The sequence below is a fragment of the Ornithodoros turicata genome, chromosome 8, assembly GCF_037126465.1.
Source record: "Ornithodoros turicata isolate Travis chromosome 8, ASM3712646v1, whole genome shotgun sequence".
Taxonomy (NCBI): domain Eukaryota; kingdom Metazoa; phylum Arthropoda; class Arachnida; order Ixodida; family Argasidae; genus Ornithodoros; species Ornithodoros turicata.
Genome location: NC_088208.1, coordinates 18,490,178 through 18,510,689, shown reverse-complemented (window position 1 = coordinate 18,510,689; position 20,512 = coordinate 18,490,178). Strand labels below are relative to the sequence as shown.

At 46.9% G+C, this 20,512-nt stretch overlaps 2 protein-coding genes and 1 long non-coding RNA gene across 3 annotated transcripts in view; 1 reads left to right on the top strand and 2 right to left on the bottom strand.

The window, feature by feature from the left end:
• Positions 1–383: 383 nt before the first annotated feature.
• On the bottom strand, positions 384–6,669 carry LOC135366594 (uncharacterized). The gene is made up of 3 exons (XM_064599369.1): positions 6,440–6,669; positions 5,237–5,353; positions 384–4,055 (listed from the first exon to the last, which is right to left on the bottom strand). Exon 3 carries the CDS (start codon positions 4,016–4,018, stop codon positions 1,862–1,864), a length of 2,157 nt encoding a protein of 718 aa, XP_064455439.1. The 5' UTR covers positions 4,019–4,055; positions 5,237–5,353; positions 6,440–6,669; the 3' UTR covers positions 384–1,861.
• Positions 6,670–7,390: 721 nt separating this feature from the next.
• LOC135366020 (intraflagellar transport protein 81 homolog) overlaps positions 7,391–20,512 on the bottom strand; it is a 17,000-nt gene continuing 3,878 nt past the window's right edge. Inside the window, exons 6-14 of the mRNA XM_064598674.1 lie at positions 19,422–19,506; positions 18,587–18,750; positions 17,233–17,328; positions 14,748–14,894; positions 13,030–13,179; positions 12,159–12,377; positions 10,202–10,288; positions 9,500–9,657; positions 7,391–7,640 (exon numbers count right to left, since the gene is read on the bottom strand). Of these exons, the coding sequence (XP_064454744.1) occupies positions 7,424–7,640; positions 9,500–9,657; positions 10,202–10,288; positions 12,159–12,377; positions 13,030–13,179; positions 14,748–14,894; positions 17,233–17,328; positions 18,587–18,750; positions 19,422–19,506 (1,323 nt within the window). The 3' untranslated portion in view covers positions 7,391–7,423. The remainder of the gene's footprint in view (positions 7,641–9,499; positions 9,658–10,201; positions 10,289–12,158; positions 12,378–13,029; positions 13,180–14,747; positions 14,895–17,232; positions 17,329–18,586; positions 18,751–19,421; positions 19,507–20,512) is intronic.
• LOC135366022 (uncharacterized) overlaps positions 11,770–20,512 on the top strand; it is a 19,522-nt gene continuing 10,779 nt past the window's right edge. Inside the window, exon 1 of the long non-coding RNA XR_010414061.1 lies at positions 11,770–11,894. This is a non-coding gene — a long non-coding RNA (uncharacterized LOC135366022). The remainder of the gene's footprint in view (positions 11,895–20,512) is intronic.

Sequence of the window (20,512 nt, the reverse complement as noted above, 5' to 3'; positions counted from 1 at the left end):
TGTTGTCCACTGTCCCTACTCAAACTCGAGGACGTGTCGTTAGCCTCGCCTACACACGAGCTCGTCTGCCTTCTTATTTTCAATACTATGATTATTATAGAAAATTATAATTATTATGTCATATAGGTCACATTACTTCCAGCAACATTCGTTTATTGTACATTGTGCTCACACTTGTCAGCATCGCGCACCTCCTTCAGCTTGCTGATTCATCACAATGCTCATAGTTCACTTTGCGTTTCTGAGTGGCATTATTTTCACGGACATGAGGCGAACTAGAGGAACTATTGTGGCAATCAGTTGAGTCATTTTTGCTACACATATACACGTGTGCATGTGATGAACTAATTAGATTGCAGTTTCGGAAGAATCCCCGCCGCCGCTCCACAAAACCTGCCACTTTAATGCCGAGAATATTTACATACTATATTCAGTGCGCGCACATTACTAGTAGATGTTTTTGATGGAGGGCGAGAGACCGGCGGATGGGTGTCCTCGTCCTGACACCAGAGAATATGCCACACCCAGAACACACGCTATATTGGCATTTCTTCCTCGTGCCACGAAACGACGTCAGTTTTGCACGTTTGCACGCTAAAAGAATTGAGATTCACACAAACTAAAAAAAAAAAAGAAGAGAAAGAAAGTGTGTATGCCTGTGGCATCCAATAAAAACAAATGGTCCTTCTACAGGGTGTCCCAGAAAACGTGCGATTAAATTATAATAAAAAAACTACGCCACCCAGAATCACCCGGTCAGTGGCATTTATTCTTCGTACCCAAGCAGCACAACATCTTGGCCCAATATTAGCAATGCCGGCCCAATACTGGTCCAAGATTGGGCCAATATTGCAATGCCGGCCCAATACTGGTCCAACATTGGCAATTCTGGCCCAATACTGATCCAAGATTGGGCCAATATTTGCAATGCCGGCCCAACACTGGGCCAAGATTGGGTCAATATCGGCAATATTGGTCCAATATATTCTGCTGCTTGTTTTTGACACCATCTTTTTTGATGGTGTCAAAACGCATGATGCAAAAGTCGTCTAACTCGAGTTTTATTATGCCAGCCTTTCCTAACTGAACTCCAAAGTTTATCAAGTAAAGGTCGCTTTTTCACCTCACCAATGTGAAGCGCGTGCCAAATTTACTCGAGTTCACGATAATTGACACGGATGTTGAGGATCTCATAAAAAAAAAACAAAAAAAAAAAAACAGCCGGACGTCGTGTGTTTCGGAGCGTCCAAAACTTGGCGCTCGAGAACTTTTTGCGCGCCCTCTCTCTCAGTCAGACGAAAGAAGGTCGTTAAACACAGCACACGCAGGGATGATCGAAAAAGATGCGAGAGGCATGGGCTTATTGCGACCGGCTTCCGCAGGGATCATGCCTTCCCTCTTCCAATTTCAAGAACTCACGTTTTCTACCGTCCCTGTGTGGGCTGGGTTTAGCCACCACCATTTGCTGGACTGACTGCGAAACCACGCAAAAACTCGAGCACTAGACTTCGGGCGCTCCGAAACGCGCCTTGTTGGGCTATTTTTTCCAATGGTATAGCTCCCCTATATCCGTGTCAATTATCATGAGCTTGAGTAAATCCGACACGCGCTTCGCAATGGTGGGGTAAAAAAAGCTGACTTTATTTGGCAAATTTCTGCGTAAAAACTGACATAACGAAACTTAAGTTAGATGACGTTCGCATCAGGGGGTGGCAAAAACCTAGTAAAAACAGATGCCGTTGACCGCATGATTCTACGTGTTGTTGTTTCTTTTATTATAATTTATTGACACATTTTCTAGGACACCCCGTAGAGCACTTGGATGGCATGCGTCGGCGATCTGAAACGACAGATTTCAGCGTCACGTTTTGATATCGTGCACTTTCAGAAAAGATGCCACGTGAGCGAGCAAGGGGAGGTCCAACCTGTCGATCTGCACGATTCCTGGCGACGACACATTGCACACAATCCTCCCTTTCACAACCTCCGTGATTTTGAAAAAGTTGATGCACAGCGTGAACCACTTTGCCCGCACGAGGCACTCCGCGTCCTCCGCAGTCCTCCCCGTCGCTTCTTGAACTTTCCTCCTCAGGGTCGCGGTGTCGTGAGTCAGCGAGAAGGCCTCGGCCCAGCGACGCACCATTGTGTCCTGCAACACAAAGTGGAGCGCCTGCTGCTGTAAAACAGTGTTCCTTCTCCCGATGTGGTGTCGCTTTCGCACCACGTCGAAGTTCTCGTTCCGAATGCAAAATCGGAGCTCCGTCAACGCGTAGTTCTCTTCGAGGTGCTTCGAAAACTCCCGCAACGCTTGCCTGTTGAAGATGAGGTCGCACTCCACGGCTTCCAACGTCTTGCTCTTCCTCAACGTGTCGGCCAACGGGATTGACTTGACGATCCCCACTGGACGCCCCATGCCTTGCCTCGTGAACATGCCGAAGCGCAACTTTCTCAGGCCCGTATTCGCGGCCGCGGCTTCCGCAAACTCTTTCAACACGTTGACACGCACGGGCTTGCAACTAAACTCGAGCTCCTCGATCGTGCCCTGCCGCGAGAGCAGGCTGGCGAGCCGCAGACACACCTGTTCCGACCCTTCGCTGCAGCGCACGTTCAGGTTGCTCACCTTCGCGGAAGCCTTCTGCAGGTACCGCTTCAACTCCAACAATTTATCGGCTCCCAGGTTACTGTTGCTGAGGCTCACGCTTACGTCGTGGCACCAGTCTGGAATGCACCCGACCTTCTTTATGGTGCCCGCGGTCCAGTTGAACGGAACTCTGTCGACCCTCTCGGCCAGTATGAGGTCGAGCACCTCGAAAGGGGTGCAGTCGATGGACCAGTGGTTTCCGAAGTCCACCGACAGCCCGCTGCGGTTCTCCTTCAGGGCTAGCAGAATGCTCTTCACGCCCGCAAAGCAAACCCTGCAGTCATGCAGCCTGAGCTCTTTCAACGTGGCCGTGGCACGTACGGCTTCGGAGAAGCGGACGCATTCGTCGTACGGGATGTAGTTCTGTGAGATGTCCAGGCACGACAACGCGGTGTTTTCCAGCAACATATCCACCAACGCCCTGAGCCCTCCTGGGCCGATATTGGCATTGACGAGAATGAGCGCCTGAACGGACCTGTTCGAGTGGAGCGCCTTGGCGACGGCGGTCACGCCGGCGTCCTGCGAGCCGCCGTACGGGAGCCAACGGTTTCCCGAGAGGTCCAGGTGGGTGATGGTGGCGTTTGTCACCAATATCTCGGCCAGACGTGCCATGGACATGTAGTTGCAGTTTGCAAAGGAGACGTGTTCTACGTCGACGCCGCTCCGCGGCTGTTCGCCGAGGCTCTCGAGGAAGGCACGGATGGTGTATTCGTTCCGCAGGGACAGCTTCTTCAGCGAAGACTTGCGAGAGAGGACGTGGCCCAGATTTTCTGCCGCGGCGGGCCGCATCTTGTCCTCGTGCAGCTCGAATGCAGTGAGCGAGTCGCACTTATCGACGAGATCGATGATTGGCCTCTCAACACGACAGGGCAAAGAACTCCCGCCCCACCTCAGGCCGTAGCCGGTGCTCGTTGGGATCACCTCGGTGACGCTGAAGCTGTGCAAGTCTGTTCGCCTCGAGAGCGCACTCAAGATCTCTCTCAGCATCGTCTGACGGACGCGACCCAGGTTGAAATGCATGATGCAAGAGTGGTGCTCGACAAGGAACAGGACGACCTGGTGACTGTAACAGGAACTCTTGTAACAGCCGGTGTTCCAGGAGCACAGTGTAACTTCTCCCGGGTGTTCTTCGGTCAGCTGTATCCTTCCGCGCGAGATGATTTCGTTGAGGCAGACGAGGTTATCCAGTACCCAACAGGTCCGAACGTCGCCGTCGTCCTTCTTCCTCCAGCCACAACGGAGGTCAAATCCATCCGAGAAGCCAAGCCGATCCATCAGCTGCTTACGCAGTGGCCAGCCCGGGCATCGATCGTTTATAATGCACAGTGTTGCCTCGTTTGTGTCTTCCGGATCAGGGTTCTTGTCTGCAGAGATCATGTCTGCGGAGCACTAGGCGCTCCAATGGTTTGCGGGGCTAGAACAGAAGGACTGCGCTGTAATACAAAGCAGAACTAAGAACTTTGGTGGCCTTATATTATACAGAAGGGAGATCTTATACCTTCTGTAGTCTTCATACATACATACATGAAATATTCCACAAATTAATCTTCATCAAAGAATAGCTACTTCCTTTTTCGAAAGAGAGCTGAAAATGTTTGATCTGAACAACATGTAAAAATTCTGACATGATACATGTGGTTCTATTTATCTCTTGATTATGTGTGATATTCACATGGTTTTTTCCTCTGTGTACAGAGGTCAATTATTGACAGTTGTCTTTTTTTCCTTTTTTTTGCGCAATACATTAATTGCCACCATTGCACACGGTCGTAATTTTTAAAATTAAATTATGCGATATTTATGCATCTGTTGAATGAATCCCTCTGCATGGTGAATTTTATCTACAGTCAGTACGTTCATTCCATCGCTTTCGGATCGTCTTAAGGAACCATCTCATGAATTAGTTCCTCATTTTCATACACATTAACTTTTTCACCTATCTGTCTTGTTTCTCCCATGGGTTTTTGCGCTTACGCTGTTCACCTTGATAAGCGCCATATTTTTGCTGATTCTCAGTTGTTTTTGCTTCTTATGTTTATTTATTTTGTTTGTTTTTCTTTTCTTTTGCCCTCTTGTGCTTTCTCCCTTACTGTGACAGTATATTCCCTTGACCTTCCACATAATGTGCATCCTTATGTTTCATGACTTGTTCCGATGTTGTCGCCATGTATGATATTCAGATTGTTTCCGGGAGGCCCCACCTCTAGCTATGCTACTGGGCCCCCACTGTGTACTGCGTATGGCATCACTAATAATAGAATTTAATGTAATTGCATTTTAATAGGCAGGATAACTGCTTGGTTTAAAAAAAGGGGTAGTGACCGAAGTGCTTTCTGTGCTTCTTTAAAGGGTTTGTGGGTGTTGTCGCTCAACAGCATGCTTGGATAGGAGAAATCCAACTAGGCTTTTACAAACTGAGGTGAACAATTGCCATCCTTGAGGCACTTCCTTGGGGTTGTGGAAGTTGGTTCGGTGAATGAATGATTCTTTGCAACATGGCCAGTTAGAAAGACAAGAAGGTTAGCGGCCACGTGGGGGAGATTTGCTTCGGAAACCTTCCCTGAACCGTACTTAAACCATGAACCTGAATGATACCTGAGGAGCTGCTCTGCACTTGGCATTTGTGGTATTGCACACGGATTACACGTTCCTTCGCGATGTGCCTCTCCATACATCCTCTACAGGTTTCATGCAGTTGTGGCGTCTTTTGAACTGCAAAGAGAGCAGAAGGAAAGAGTGAAAGGTACGAGCTCTGTCCTGGGCTCCGAGTGAGTGAAAGGTGTACTGCAGGGAGGATGCCAATGTGCATACCGCGTGCACGTACGGTGAACTGCATAGACGTTTGCCAGAAGGAAACGTCAAACAGCACAAACAACATAAACATCAAAAGGCATGCGCATGTGTCACCTTGGTGGGTGTTTTTGCAACATGAACAGTGCACAAGCAACTGTTTCAAACACGACGGTGCACCATGGTGCATACCAAACAGGAGAGGTTCCACGCAAGGTTGCTGGATTTTGCCATCTAGCCTGCACCTGAATATCTGAATCGGCTATTCAGGCTTTAGTCTCACGTTAAAAGGTCTGACTGAGCAATGACGTGAAACAGAAAGAATGGAGGGGCGCAAGATTTTTCAGGACTGTCCCAGCATCCCCTCACAAAATTAAAAAAAAAAATCCTTCAATACAAGTATAATTCACATGAATGTGTATGGCAATGGCAGGCTGCTTACAACCCCGCCGTTTCACGTTCCTTCCCTTTTTTTTTCCTGTTCAGTTTTCTGATCGGTTACAGCTGCACTGTGGTTTACGTCTTTTCATTGCTTGCAAAGAATAATCAGAAAACACTTGCGTAGGGCAATACACATTCGCTTGTTATATGCTCTAAAGATTGACGTATGGAATGCAAGTCACGGCTATGTGCACAACATACTTGACGTGCGCTAAATGCGACTGCTTCGAAATTTACCGCACACAGGAACTAACAATTATAACAATTCTTGATCGGCGAAATCCCGTATATTGCGCATATTTTACGCTACTTGACAATGGCATAGCTACGGTAACCCGGATGTTGCTGTTGAGTCCATTGTAAAACCAGTAAAACTTCCTAGACCCTTCCAAAACAATCGCTGGCTACATGAAAGTGGCGGGTTCCAGATACAAGCTGTCAAAAATCGACTAGATTCAGTATTAATCAGCCTATATTGGCACAAAGATTTTGCACCGAAAAATTTGCGAGCGGTTTTACGTTTCACAGCCGTGGCATTTTGTAAGTTGGGAGTCCAAAGTGTCTTACCCCTCGTAGCGTTCTTGAGACAGTTATGCAGGTACTCTGGTCTCCGCAAGCCGTATCCAAATATGCGAAGAAGTTTTTTTACAGATTTCTTTGTAGCTACACGCGGACGACAGCGTTGGCAGTCAAAATCACAATAAGAACACGTTCCATAAGTGCTTTTCGTTGAAAGTGTTCCTAAACTAAGAAGCGAAAGCAAACAAGATGTCAAACCAAACACAATTTGGATTACGTTGGATTGGATTAGCTCCCGCTCCAAATTATTGGCTCGCGAGCTCTTGTTCATGTCGATTTGTCCGCTACGAATGTAGTTTCGATCACTTTCATTTTTTCATTCTTCCATATTTCATGCTCTCTCTTCATTTGTTGAAAACGAAAAGCGTACGCATTTTTGTGACGCGCTATATTTACGCTACTATCGCAAAAAGGCGTACACCTTGTTCTCTCATCAAATTAGAAGTTCTATAAGGGTTCCATAATGAAGGTGCCTGAGCCTGAGCAATGTGCAGAAGACAGAGCAAACACAACACGAAAGCACCTTCATTATAGAGTTCGTACACCAGCTAGGCTATATCTACGCCATTTTAGTGTTATAAGGGAGACGATTGGGGAAAGTGTAATATTAAAAACACAGACTAGGGGAGTAGGAAACAGACACACACAGACAGAATGTAGTCAACTTGTTCGGTGTACCAAGGGAATGGTAATGGGGAGGGGTGGAAGAGCAGAAGTAAAGATAAGATGATGATGATGGGAGAGGGGTTGGCGTACAATGCTTCTCGCTCTGAGACTCGGGGAGCCATACCTACCACAGGAAACATGCCAGTCCCTCAATAACATTGGGATGCTCCAGATGCTCCCTGACTGCTAGTTATCCCGTGGGGTGGTTATCCCCGTTTTTAGATTGAAGGTACACTTGTCCCTCTTTAGGCAAACTTTATTAATCGATCCATACAGTGTAGATTGGAGTGAAACCACCTCTTGGTTTCAGAGTACAAGTCTGTCGCTGAAGGCTTGCTGTCTCTGCTGTGCTGCTTCTCTTTGTTCCCAACAGGCCATCTTGCATTCCAGCAGCTTCTGGAGGTCATTCCACATCGTGACCTGAGCCTGCATTTTGTTCTCGTTATTTTTCACATCTTTCTGCTTCTCTCGTAGTTCCTTGCCCTCCTTTTCCAGATCAGAAATGCTCTTGTTCAGTCGTTCCCTGTTGGAAAATACACTTTATGGTGGAGCACGCAAAAAATGCGCTTTATAAAAAAAAAAACAATAAAAAGAATAAAGAATTCTACCGCCACCATTACCGCTACCCTAACCACCATTCAGAACGATATCCTTCTCTCTCCAGGTTTCTTGAAATTGCGAATTATCATTCTGTCTTATGATTGTCAAGAATGGGAGGCGTACGCCTCTGACGTTTCATTGACACATACAGGGTGTCCACGCTATTGTGAACAGATTTTTTAAAAATATATCAATCACTTTTTCCGAGATGAAATCAATTTCAATATAACATATGCTGAAGGGCACTCCCTAGGGGGGCATTAACAGACTCCTAAGGCAACGTCTTAATTAACTTTCAATAATTAACTTTTTAATTATAAAAGCTACGAAGTTGCTCCAATGAGAACATCTGACCTCTTCGGTCACCAGATACCAAAACCGTTTTCAGAACAGAAATCCGTTCGGTAGATCGTCCGCAAAAAAATCGTGAAGGAACGCCTTTTTTTTTTATTTGGTTTATTGCGCATCTTCAAAGAAGCGGCTTTCCTTTACCCCCAGTGTGAGAGAGTGAAAGATCACAGTGCCGCCTCATGCGTCGAAGATTAGCTTTAACTTGCGGAAACAAAACAAAAACACAAATCTATCGGGTGACTCTATCGCGACTGCCCTTATCTTGGGCTGTATTTTCTGTTTTCTTCTAATCTTTTTCCAGGACGCAAGAGGCGATAGTGTGCTCTTTCATCCTCTCGTATTGGGGGCGAAGGAAAGACGCGTCTCTAGAGATGCGCAATGAATAAAATAAAGAAAAAATGGCGTTCCTTTACGAATTTTTTGCGGACGATCTATCGAACGGATTTTTGTTCTGAAAACGGCTTTGGTATCTGGTGACCGAAGAGATCAGATGTTCTCATTGGAGCAATTTCGTAGCTTTTATAATTAAAAAGTTAATTATTGAAAGTTAATTAAGACATTGCCTTAGGAGTCTGTTAATGCCCCACTGGGGAGTGCCCTTCAGCATATGCTATATTGCAAATGATTTCATCTCGGAAAAAGTGATTGATATATTTTTAAAAAATCTGTTCACACTTAGCGTGGACACCCTGTATACGTAAAGTGTTACAGAAACGGTGTACGCCTCCCCCATCCTCGTTAGCAAATCAGGAGAGAGAACGGTAGGATTCTGAGTGTGGTTTGGGCTGCTGTAGTCGGGGGGGGGGGGGGGGGGGGGGCTTGAGTGTATTATATGCGGTGAAGTTCTGATTTTGACGTAGAATTTGCGTCTTCCCGATTGTTTCTGCGGCTCACACTTAGGAGATTCCATGCAAAGTTATCGCGTTACCGCGTTCCGCATAGGGCTAAATTAACCAAATCAAGATTGAAATTATTGGACAGTTGTAGAAAACGTAGAAATTCCACGATAACATTTCCTAAAACCGCCCCGACAACACCGAATATCCTAACGGATTCGTACGTATCCGACGGATATCTTAGGAATATCTATCGGACGTACGAATCCGGACATTATTTGAACAACACCGAATAAGCATCCGGTGGATGTACGAATAATGTTCTAACGCCTTCGTACGTCCTACGGATATCAGAGGGACATCCGTCGGACGTGCAAATCCGTTAGGACATTATTCGTACATCCAGAGGATATTCGGTGTTGTTGGGGGAGATAAGCCCTGATTCCTTTGGAGTGGCTGACATCAATAGTTGCTGAGAGCGATAAGGAGTCGGCAAGTTAAATTCAAAGCCACGAAAATAAATTCGCTCAAAACCTCCAACGGTACAGGGTTCTTCCGCTCTAAATTTTTAGAGCGTGGCATATTTGCAACTAACCTGAGCGAATTTTTCCTGTCTTTGGGGTCAGCGGAAGCGTAGAGAGTTGTCTCATTTTGGAGTAGTCTTTCCTTTGCGCGAAGCAACTGCAAGTTGTGCTGTATCACGTGGTATTGGGACTCTGAGTTGGTGACTTCGTTCCGTAGTGAGACCACTTCCTTTTGAAAGAGAGAAGGGAGAAACACAGTGGACAGAAGCCAATAATAAAAGAGTAACGCGGCAAAGGTATGAGTATTTTCTATAAATTTCCGGCTAACAATCTGTTTCCCGTTTATCTACATTTACTGGATTGTCTGATTTTCCGCTTGGTGATAAAGCTGTAGGATGTGATAAGGTTTTATCAACTGCAATAAACATACGGTTCCTTCAAATGGTAATTGACTTATCCTCTGACTATCTCGCATATTTTATTCGTTCTCAATAAATATATGACTATTTTTATGTGGTACTGCTTTTATTCATACATTTCTCATTCAAAGTTTCATTCCTTTGTCTCTTGTCAAGACTGATCGAAAAGAAGCCCCCTACTAAAATAACAATTACAGAGGACCTTTGTCATACTGAACATCAAGGGACCGGAAAAAAATCGATATAATATAGCGTCATTCAGACATGTCCAAATGAATCCATTGTTAGTCAAGGTTGAGATTAGTAATGAAACAAATCCGCTTTCGGTGGTATATGAACGTACGGGATCTTCACCTGCTCAAGCCTTGAGACGTTGCTTTCGAGACCAGCCGCACATGAATCATACGTCGATTTCTTTGCCTCGTACTCCACAGTCATGTCCTATTGGAAACAATAATAACAATTAAAAAAAATTGCAAGATATAGACGAGGAACAACAACAACATATATATTGTGATGATGAAGTGGGGAGATTTTCCACTCTAGGAGTGGAACGCTACCCCATAGCTAGGGGTCTAATAGGAGTGGTGACAATGATGAGTGATGACGATGAGAGACGACGGGAATGATCGAAGTGGCGATGACGATGCTGGACGTGATCGTGGTGGTGGGAGTGTCAGAGGGCGCTGCTGGGGCCATAGTGAGTCCTTTAGGCCTGTCGAGGAACAAATATATATATACGATCTCATCAATTTCATGAGATTGCTTCCGAAACTCGATGGTCGCATTGTAATTACATTCGATTAGGTTCAATCTTTGGTTTTCCTTTCGGTCGGACGTGTAGCTAAAAGCCCGATGGGATCCGGATTACATCCTGGACACGTGGACGACACGCCCTGGTCAGCGCCACTTAGAAAGCCTGCTGACTGCCTCCTCTCTTTCCTGCGCCACGTATACATATGAGGTCGGGACGTCCTTTGCAGGGGCTGGAGAGTCCAGAGAAGTGTGTCGTAAGCGCAGTGGCGTAGCCACGGGGGGGGGGGGGGGGGGCTAGGGGGGGCCGAGCCCCCCCCTACCTGCCACTGACCGACCCACACAAATCGTGCAAATCCGAGGAGAAAATAATATATGTGTGTGTGTGGGGGGGGACCAGTGTGACGATCGCGAAAGTTCTAACAGTTCATGGCGTCTAGCGGCACACTTGAATGAAAAAAAATATATGTGTGTGTGTGTGGGGGGGGGGGGACCAGTGTGACGATCGCGAAAGTTCTAACAGTTCATGGCGTCTAGCGGCACACTTGAATGGTTTCCAAAGTATGAGCTTTTCAAAATCCTTCCAATCTCGTGACACCACCTCATTGGACATCACAGTATAATCGGATTGTGAATGTCCAAATCAATTATTTTCGTTTTTTTTTTTTCAACCGCATGCTGCGGTGTGCACAAGTATTGTGTGTATTGCCGCACCCAGGATCAGCGGGGGGGGGGGAGGAATGGGGCGAGTTTTCGTATAGAGCCCCCCCCCCCCCCCTACCTTGGAGGTCTGGCTACGCCACTGCGTAAGCGGTACAACGAAAGCATCTGTGGCGTGGCTCGCCATGATTCTCTTATCTAGCGAATCGATTGCTGAAGCAAGAATCACAGCGCTATCTTCAACTAGCTGCGTACAACCCCAAGCAGCACAATGTACTGATAAAGTCGAGTGCAATAGGGGTGGACGGTATGTGTCTTATCAATGTTCTTTAGCTTCACGAGTCTCTTCAAGGCCTTCCACCTACCCGTCCACCCTGATTGCACTCGACTTTCAGTACATTGTGCTGCTTGGGCGGCTTTTGTTGTACTTGGCAATTGTTTATTACGTCATCGTTGTATGTGCTGAATTCACATCCTGTTCTTGTTCAATAAACTTCAGTCGTGAGTGAACTGCTCGTTGTGCGTGTACTGCCACGTCCGTGTCTGGTTCGGCTCTTCTAGCGTCAGTCGACGGGAGAATCAACAGTGAAAAACTTTCCAGTGAAAAACAACAACAACAGAAAACGTTAAAAATGTAGGTAAGCTTACTGCACTCGGTTGGTCTTATTGCGTTAGGAGCAGGTAGGATCGATCGGTGGACAGATATCGTGACCGACTAGCTGACACGTGCGCCCATGGAAATGGCACACTTGCCGATGGCCCGCACCCAAGAAGTTCCCGAAGTTTCTCAAGGTATACGCAAACCTGTAGCCTATAGTCCATTCCCTATGGGAAACGGGCTTGCGATTGCGCCTTTTGTTTGTTTCTCTCCTTCGATGATGTAGTATGATAGCAATACCTGGCACTTTTGTCGGAGTGGTCTTAAGTCTTTTATGATGGGCGCTAGTTGGCTTTTCTTCTCAGCAATGCGGCCATTAAGGCCTTGTACCATAGCAGACATATCTTCCAGAGTCCGGTTCTTCTGGTCATCCAAGCCAGCCTTTTGAATGGACGCTTCTTCCAGAGCTCCTTGGGCTGTGTGGAAGCCACGAATTCCCTTCTGTTCTTCTATGGTTTCCTGAAGTACAACGAAACATCCATTATAAAACTATAATTGAATAATAATAATAATAATAATAATCTATTTTATATATTAGCTACGGCCGCTGAGAGCACCGTCGATCCTCATTGGCGGACTCTAAAGTGATACTTCACGTCTCTCAAACGTTCAGGCTTTCAACCTCACGAGTCAGGAAAGCTCCTTTCCTCGGCTGCATGTCTGCGACATCACGTCATCGGTCGTATAGCGAGGCTCGCGGCCCCCCCCCCCCCCTTTTTTTTTCTTTCCTACTTCTTGCGGTTCTATTTGGCGCTGCCCGTCAGGGGTTTGTAGCAAAGCCGTCGACCGGCCGCCTTGCTCCCGCGTCGTACGGCAGACGATTCGTGGCAGCCAATGAAAGTGCTCGTATGATCTGACGTCACAACGCTTCAAAAAGACCCGGGAGTGGTCGCTGGCGCAGCGCGCACTCTTGTAACTAATTTCCTGAGGAGATGCATGTTTCCCAAGCGGGAATATTTTGCGTGGAAATCGCTGGAGGTTGTACGTTCGTATCACGCGGTAAAAATGTATGTGCGGCTGCTTTTCTGTGTGTGAACAGTGTCGCGTAATCAAGGCACACTTTCAGGAGCAACTGCCGCGTGTGAATCTACAGATTTCATGGTGTACATACCAGTTCGTTGAATACAGCTTTCTCCCGCTGCTGCAGAATCTCGTCGGTGCGTGCGAGAACCCCAGTCTCTGCTCTCAGTTCTGCTAGTTCCTGTCTCTGCTGTTTGTATGCGTTGCTCTTGCCACGTAGTGAGTTCACGTACTTCTTGAACTATGTCGTTTAGAAACGTGGTGTGTTAAGTGCATGAATAAGACACTCACAGGTACGGGTAGCAGTGCAAGTTTTAACCATGAGCGAAAATAAGATCATTTCCCGCAGTCGCCCTAGCGTTTTACAATGTACGCAGTAATTTTTTTGTGTGCAGATTTCAGGGTCCCTCTGGCACATACTTTTGTAGTTTCCCACCGTGCGTGCTTTGTAAAAAAAATCGTTCAAGATGGTATATTATAAACAAAAAAGAATATCATTCAAAAGCCCTATTCTACAGAAAACACAATTTCAGGTTGGTATGCTATTCCATTTCAAAAACTGTGTCAGATGGGTATTTTCGAGCGCATTTTTCAACAATGTTATTACACCTCTCAGTTCAGCCCGTGAAATAGCAAAAATGTAGGCAGGGAAAGTCTCTCAACAATGGGCGGCATGCATTGCCATCTTGTTTTCTCCTCGTACCTATCTTTTTTGCTCCGTTGTTTAGTTGTTTTCACTATATTTTCGATCGAATTTATTGTCTAGGCAAGTTCTCATTTTTTTCCTTTTCGGTTCGTAATTTTGTGAGCTGACCCACACTCCAAGAAAAAGGAGTAATTTATTCAATTTAGGGACTATTACCACAATTATTACACCCTTTTGAAACTAAATGCACAGATGTTTATGCGAAGTTTAAAGGTACTACAAAGCAGTCGAGGTGGAACCTATGCAATCAGCATGACGTGAGAGTGTTAGACTCAAAGGTTCAGCACAACAAGTAATATGCGCAGGAGTTTACTCTAAGTGTTTTTAATTGGTAAATAAAAACGCAGTCAAGAATGTCGGAGCGACGCCTGGTGGGAAGAAGTCCTCAATTTGTCAAGCAACCCTGTAAACAAGGAGACCGATAAATAGATGGCTTTCCTGTTGGGATTTGCAAATACTACCTTTTGAGAAAATGTAATTTGTGTGAAAGAAGATATACAAAAGCCGAATCTTGCACTCAGTAGGTAAACGCCTATACCTGGGCCTTGTTTCAGCACCGTGGCGCTGCTATAGTACGTCGCTCTGTTTGGCCCAGAGTCGTGCGCATAAGACATTTTCGCCGCCGTACTTGGCGGAGTTGGCGTTTCGTCGGTCTGCTTCGCCACAGTGTTGTCAGTAGATTTAAATTTGCATTTTTTCGGGAGCTATAACGTCTATGTGAGAAAATTTTGCGGCATTTTACTCCTGAGGACGTACACAATTCAGGGCACACAAAACATCAGGTTGCACCTCGACGGCTTTATAGTACCTTTAAGGGCTATTTCCAGTGCGGGGAGTAAATTTCATGGTCAGGGGATTAAACTAGGGGGTAATTGGCAATGTAATCGTTCCTCAGTTTAATCCTTTTTTTTCTCAGATTGTGTATTTCATTTCCTCCCGTATTCAGACTCAACCTGTATTACAATTTTCGGTATATATTTTTCTCTGGAATGCATTCAAGCTAGGCGACTTGCTACACACTCTGCTGATATTGTGTCCACCAGACTACAAGCGATGAATTGAAGTATTACTAGCCTATACGCGTGGTTATATAATCTCTTCACCTCATCGCCTTTGAGAACCTCCTCTCCGACGAAAGCCGATGACTGTTTCGTTTTCTCTTGCACTTCTGACTGCAGCTGCGCCAACTGACTCCTGAGCTCATTGAGCTTTTCGGCCGCCGACTCTTTCTTCCGTGCTATCATGGATGCCTAAGAGTAAAGAGAAGAAAATGAACATAGAACTATGTACCGCAATGGGTTATTACGCAATATGGTCGAGTCTCCGAGGCCGCATCATGACAAGCCAGCGGCTAGGCTTTATATCTCCATAGGCCCCTGACTCTGTTGCACCGGTGCTGTGGGGAATACATAAAGAAGGAGTTCGGGAAGGGTGGCGAGTTCGACGGCAAGCGGAACTATGCCGAAGCGAGCTCAAACGAAGGACGGCGAGAACACATAAGCCTCCAACGCCCAAGAAACAACGAAATTCAAATAACCCAGGAAAAAGTACCCGGTACCCAGGATTCTAACCGAGACCCTCCAGGTGTCTAGTCAGGAACGCTACCACCACGGGTCTCGTCTCGTCTGTTTGTGTCTGTCCCTCTGCATATCTGGACAACCCAGACTCAGGGAAATGTTGTCAACAATGATTTCTTGCTTATATCAGATGTTGCCCCGCCTCCTGGTTGAATGGATTAGTCATTAAAAAAAATCTGTGTTAACGTACAAACGTGGACAGATAGAGAGATAGTGAGGACGTAGGAAGGAGGAGGTTAGTATGCGTCTTGGGCCGACTTCAGAGAGAACTGTGCTGACATAAGTCTGGAAAGTGTGCTAGAAAACCCAGGGAAAACCTCAGACAGCACCACCGGTGCCGGGACCCAAGTCACCTCACAGTCACGGCGTGGAAGGCGATCATTCTGACCACTACTCCACGCGAGCTGGTATGGGTGAGTGCGTAAGATGTAAGAGACAGGAGGGAAAAGAACATGTTTTGTTTGTCCGTCCGTCCTTGTACTTGAGGAGTGAGCCATGCTGATGCGGTACACCTGGAGGCTAGAGCCCTGCGCGGATAGGATTTTTGGCATCCGCATCCGACCCGCATCCGCGCACACGTTATCCACATCCGATCCGCATCCGCACCATACACAACAGTTTACATCCGCATCCGATCCGCTGAGCAAAACGCATCATCCGCATCCGATCCGCAAAATCCGCACGTTTCGAAAGACGCGTAAAGACCGCCGGAAGCATGTTGGTATAATTCCGGATGCCTCCATGCTGTCACGGAAGGATTCATGACGACAAGCAAAGGTAAACCTTTCAACAAACGCGATATGGAGAGACTTCTGGAACGCGTGGAACGCTACCTCGTCGGTGCTCGCGCGGTTCGAGACGCCAGAATGCCTCCTCTCCCGTCTTGCCGCCGTGCATCGTCAAAGGTGAACCCGAACATGCGCTCGCTGTCGGCTGTCGGCGCGCAATACAAATAAATTGCTGGTGGAAAAATGACAGCACGCGGTATATCCGCATCCGATCCGCTACCGGTCCGCTGCCTTCGTATCCGCATCCGATCCGCATCCGACCTCGCGCCATCCGCATCCGATCCGCACACCGCAGAAAGTGCTAAATTTTCATCCGAATCCACAAGTATCTTGCGGATATCCGCGGATATCCGCTTCCATCCGCGGATGGTGCAGGGCTCTACCTGGAGGCATCTCCGACCTGTATTCATAGGAGTCTAGGTTGGAGTACTGCTGCACCTTCCGTTGTTAAGTTATATTCCGAGTTATTTGAATTTCAATTTAGTCGTCGTGTTAGACAGGGCCGCTGGATCGTTGTCTTGTCAGTATAGTAGTAGTAGTTGTCCTACCCATTTTTGCGTCAGGGTGTGTCACGCATGCCTCCGAGAAGGGCGCTTGCATGACCTCTCGGACTAATAAAAATAATAAAAACCGGAATTAACATATGGGATCAAAATGTTTGTGGAGCGCTCTACACTGTTGGTGTCTCTTCCATTCAACCAGGCTGGGCCTTATGCCTTCCGCTCTTTCGAACTCAGCGCGGTGTCTCTTGGTGATAGGAGTTGTTTGTTTCTTCTCCTTGTGTGGAAAATTGTGAACCCCTTCGGCTTTCTGTAAAGCCGAGGGCCTGAGCTAGATCACGGTTTCTTGCCGAACCGGTTAGTTCAAGGCACTGTACCAAGAAAGTACTAGTAGTAGACATGCCGTAGCCCTTTTGAGTCAGGGTGGGCTATGCTTGAAAAGAAGAAATCGGAAACTTTCACGAGATGGTGCTGCGATGCAGTGCGCATGCGCCATAGCATCCTTCTAAGATCACCAAAAGACTAACTGCTCCCTGATACAGAAGACCAGCCTTTCTTTTCCTTGTGCTATAGCCAGGATTTACGGTGTACTCGGGTGAACTCAGGTTCATTGTAGTGGAACTGCAATGTAATGTTGTTCCCTCATGTGGACTCTGCGGTATACCGTGTACGTTATCATTACGTTGAGTTATTATTGTTGTTACTATTACCATAACTACTCACCTGTTGTCTAAAAAGGGTTTGCCTGTCATCTGCAGCTTCCTGACTCTTCATTTTTCTCTCATACAGGGCGTTGATTTCCGTGTTTTCTGCTAAGATCTGAACATAATACAAAATACGTGTTCATAAAACACTTCGAAGATCAGCAAAGAAAATGGGTCCATAGTTACCCACATTCACCTGCCAAAATGATAGTCACGGCTGGTGCACTCTAAGAACAAAACCCCAGCACAGATCACGCCCCTATAGTCATTATTCCGAATGACATCAGTTTCGTTCGTGACTCGCTGAAGATGTGAGGCCTACCCCATTTTATGACACTTTGTCTTACTGTTCATGGTCACAGAAGGTGTGCACCCAGTTCGCTACTCAAATCCGAAGTGATAAAGATGTCATCATGTCCAATACTGTTATGTGCTGTAGTTTACCGCATAACTACGCTCTGCGCAGGCAACTCTGGACAGAATCATACCGTTATATCATTTCTCATTTTGCGTGAGAGCGGGGCGTACGCCTCTTCGTGACCATTAACGGAAATGCAAAGTGCCATAAGACGGTGATGGTGCTTCTGAACTCGCCGTTGTCAACGTCACAGAGGTGGGCAATGTCACTAGTAACGCTCCGGGGGAATGTGCGTCCTGGGCCGACATCTTAGGGAACTGTGCCGACATATGTCTGAATGTGTCTGAGGATAACCCAGGAAAAACCCCAGCCAGCACATCCGGCACAGGGATTCTAACCCGTGTACCTCAAAATCTCATAAAAACTCATAAAAGGGTGTACCTCTCTCATCTTCAGCGTATTACGAGAGAGAACGATGTCGTTCGGAATGATAGCTGGTCATAAACATGTTCCGTGCTGTAGTGTCGTTCTCAGAGTGAAGTGGAATCTTAGACTTTCCGTGTATTCACACGGGCGACATTCTCACGGAAGATTCTAGTGGAAGAAAGAGCAAAAAACTGCTGTTGGGCATTCACACGGTGCCGGAATATCGCGAGTGGCGTACTGCGCACTTAACAGACGACACTTAGCAGACGACACAGTCAACGTCTTTTGCTGTCGTCTGCTACGGAACATCTTGTGGCTGTGTCGCAGGATATTCCCCACGGTTAACGACGCGCGTGAAGACACGACGTTGAGCGCTGGCGCTCACGTGACGGCAGAAAGCTATGACGTTTTTCGCATCTTCCGCTGAGGTATTCTGGGGAATGTCGCTTGCGTGAGAACACGGTTAATGGAAACGTTTAGTGCATTTGGTATGCTTTTGTGGTTTTTTGTCGGAGCCACATTTATAGAGTTCTCCACGTATTCGTCTCGTCTCCTGATAGAGTCTATTTATGAACGCAAGTTCCTGTACCTTGGCTTTAATCTTGTCCAAGTCGTTCTGTCCTATTGCAGGCTCGGCGGCCACTCGCTGCATGTCTCGGATAGAATTTTGACACGCGGTAATCTCCTTGGGAAGTTTGTCTCTGACGAGGTACTTATTAGCTCGCACCTCCTCCTCCAGTCTCTGCAGCAGGCCTGAAAGAGGAAAACACGAACCTCACCGGAGAGCATGCTCCTAGCCAACCCTAATCACGAATGACTGAAAAAAGGGGGCGTACGCATTCTGTGACACTTATGCAGTTATGTAAAGGCGTACGCACCATGCTTTCCACAAACCAGGTGTGACGACGGTATCATTCTGTGCAATGATTGGCCGGCCAACGATTTTTGGATAATTTGGATATACATGTTAATTGCCACAAAAAAGCGTACGCCTCCCAACATGTAACAAACGAGAGAGAACGCCACGATATGCGGCTTCCGTCTATCAAGCACACTTGCGCGTTTCCACACTCTAAAAACAGATCTTCACCGCATAGCACGCTGTGCGCCAACCATTACCACAAATGATAAGGTTATCGTTTGTACTAAAGAGAGAGGGGGCGTACGCCTTTTTGTGAAAATTTTTATACATCCAAATTGCCACAAAAAGGCGCACGCCCCCTCTCTCTTCAAATCAGGAGCGATAACCTTACCATCCGTGGCAATGGTTGGCGCACAGCGTTCTATATGCGTGTGGTGCATTTCACCCTTTCACTGGAATGAAGGGTAAAGGGCACCCACATTTCTAATTTATGAATGTCCTTCCGCCTGGCCTTCATCCACATGAATGGAAAAACCAGCAGTGACTGCGGTATCCAGCTCACCTTCTGGTGTGGCTCCAATTCCAGACTGTCGTAAGTCTCTCAGCTGGTGTGTCAGTCGCTGTATCTTTTGTTCGCTCTGCGTTATCTAGTAGAAAAAGAACGCAGATAAAGCGTAACGGTCCAGCTACCTTGCTGGCCTCAGAAATGTCAGTCGCAACTTCAGTAGACCTGCGATCTATGATAGATATTTACATATTCCGTAAAGTATGTTAACGGTGATGTAGACAGCTGTATACTCAGAGACAACTTAAGAGCTGCGAACACGGAGGTATACCTCCGCCAGCGGAGCATGTAGTCCGCACACTGAGTGGGGGTTGGGGGGGGGGGGGCACACACGAGAAGGCTGTGGATCACAGGGGTGTCACAAATCCGCCATTGTTGTAACCGCCCTCAAGCGGGTGCTTTTCGCTAAAACCGCCATCTTGTCGTGATCACACGTCATAGGGAATGTCATTTTGAGGTCATGTGACTTCGTTTAGATGTCGTTTTAACGCTTGCCAACATATTCCCGTTGCAATAAAGTCAAGAGATTAAGAGAGACATTGTGAGTAATTGGCTGCGAACTCAATTCAGACGTTTTGGACAGCGTCTCGGAGCATGACTACGGAACATTTGAGAGCGTCCTGGTAAGCTTTGGTGCGAGTCAAGGCTGTCTGATCTAAGGGAGGTCCCCCTACACCCCCCAAAACTTTTGGCCCACCCCTTCTTTTGTTGCACCCTTTTTTTTGCACCCCCATTGGGGCGCCTTTGTTATTTCATCCATCGACTCATCTTGTTGGCAATTACCTTAAAGCTGTAACAAAGTAACCGTATAGTAATGACTTCCCCCACTAATTTGTTGGTAGCACCCGCGCTAGCTCAACATGACATAAAATCCTAATTCGTTTGTGAAGCTGTCCATCAGGAAACACCATGCAAAATATATTGTGATTGCAACTTATAAAAACATTCGGAAAGGGCAGCCTTGGACGGCCGGCCTGACGTCGGCACGTTTCCGTGCCTCGCTGTACTGGTCTACGTCACGCGCCACGTGATCGACTCTGCCAGGGCGGTAGGTGACGTTACGACGTTCCTTCTTCTTCTTCCTCTCG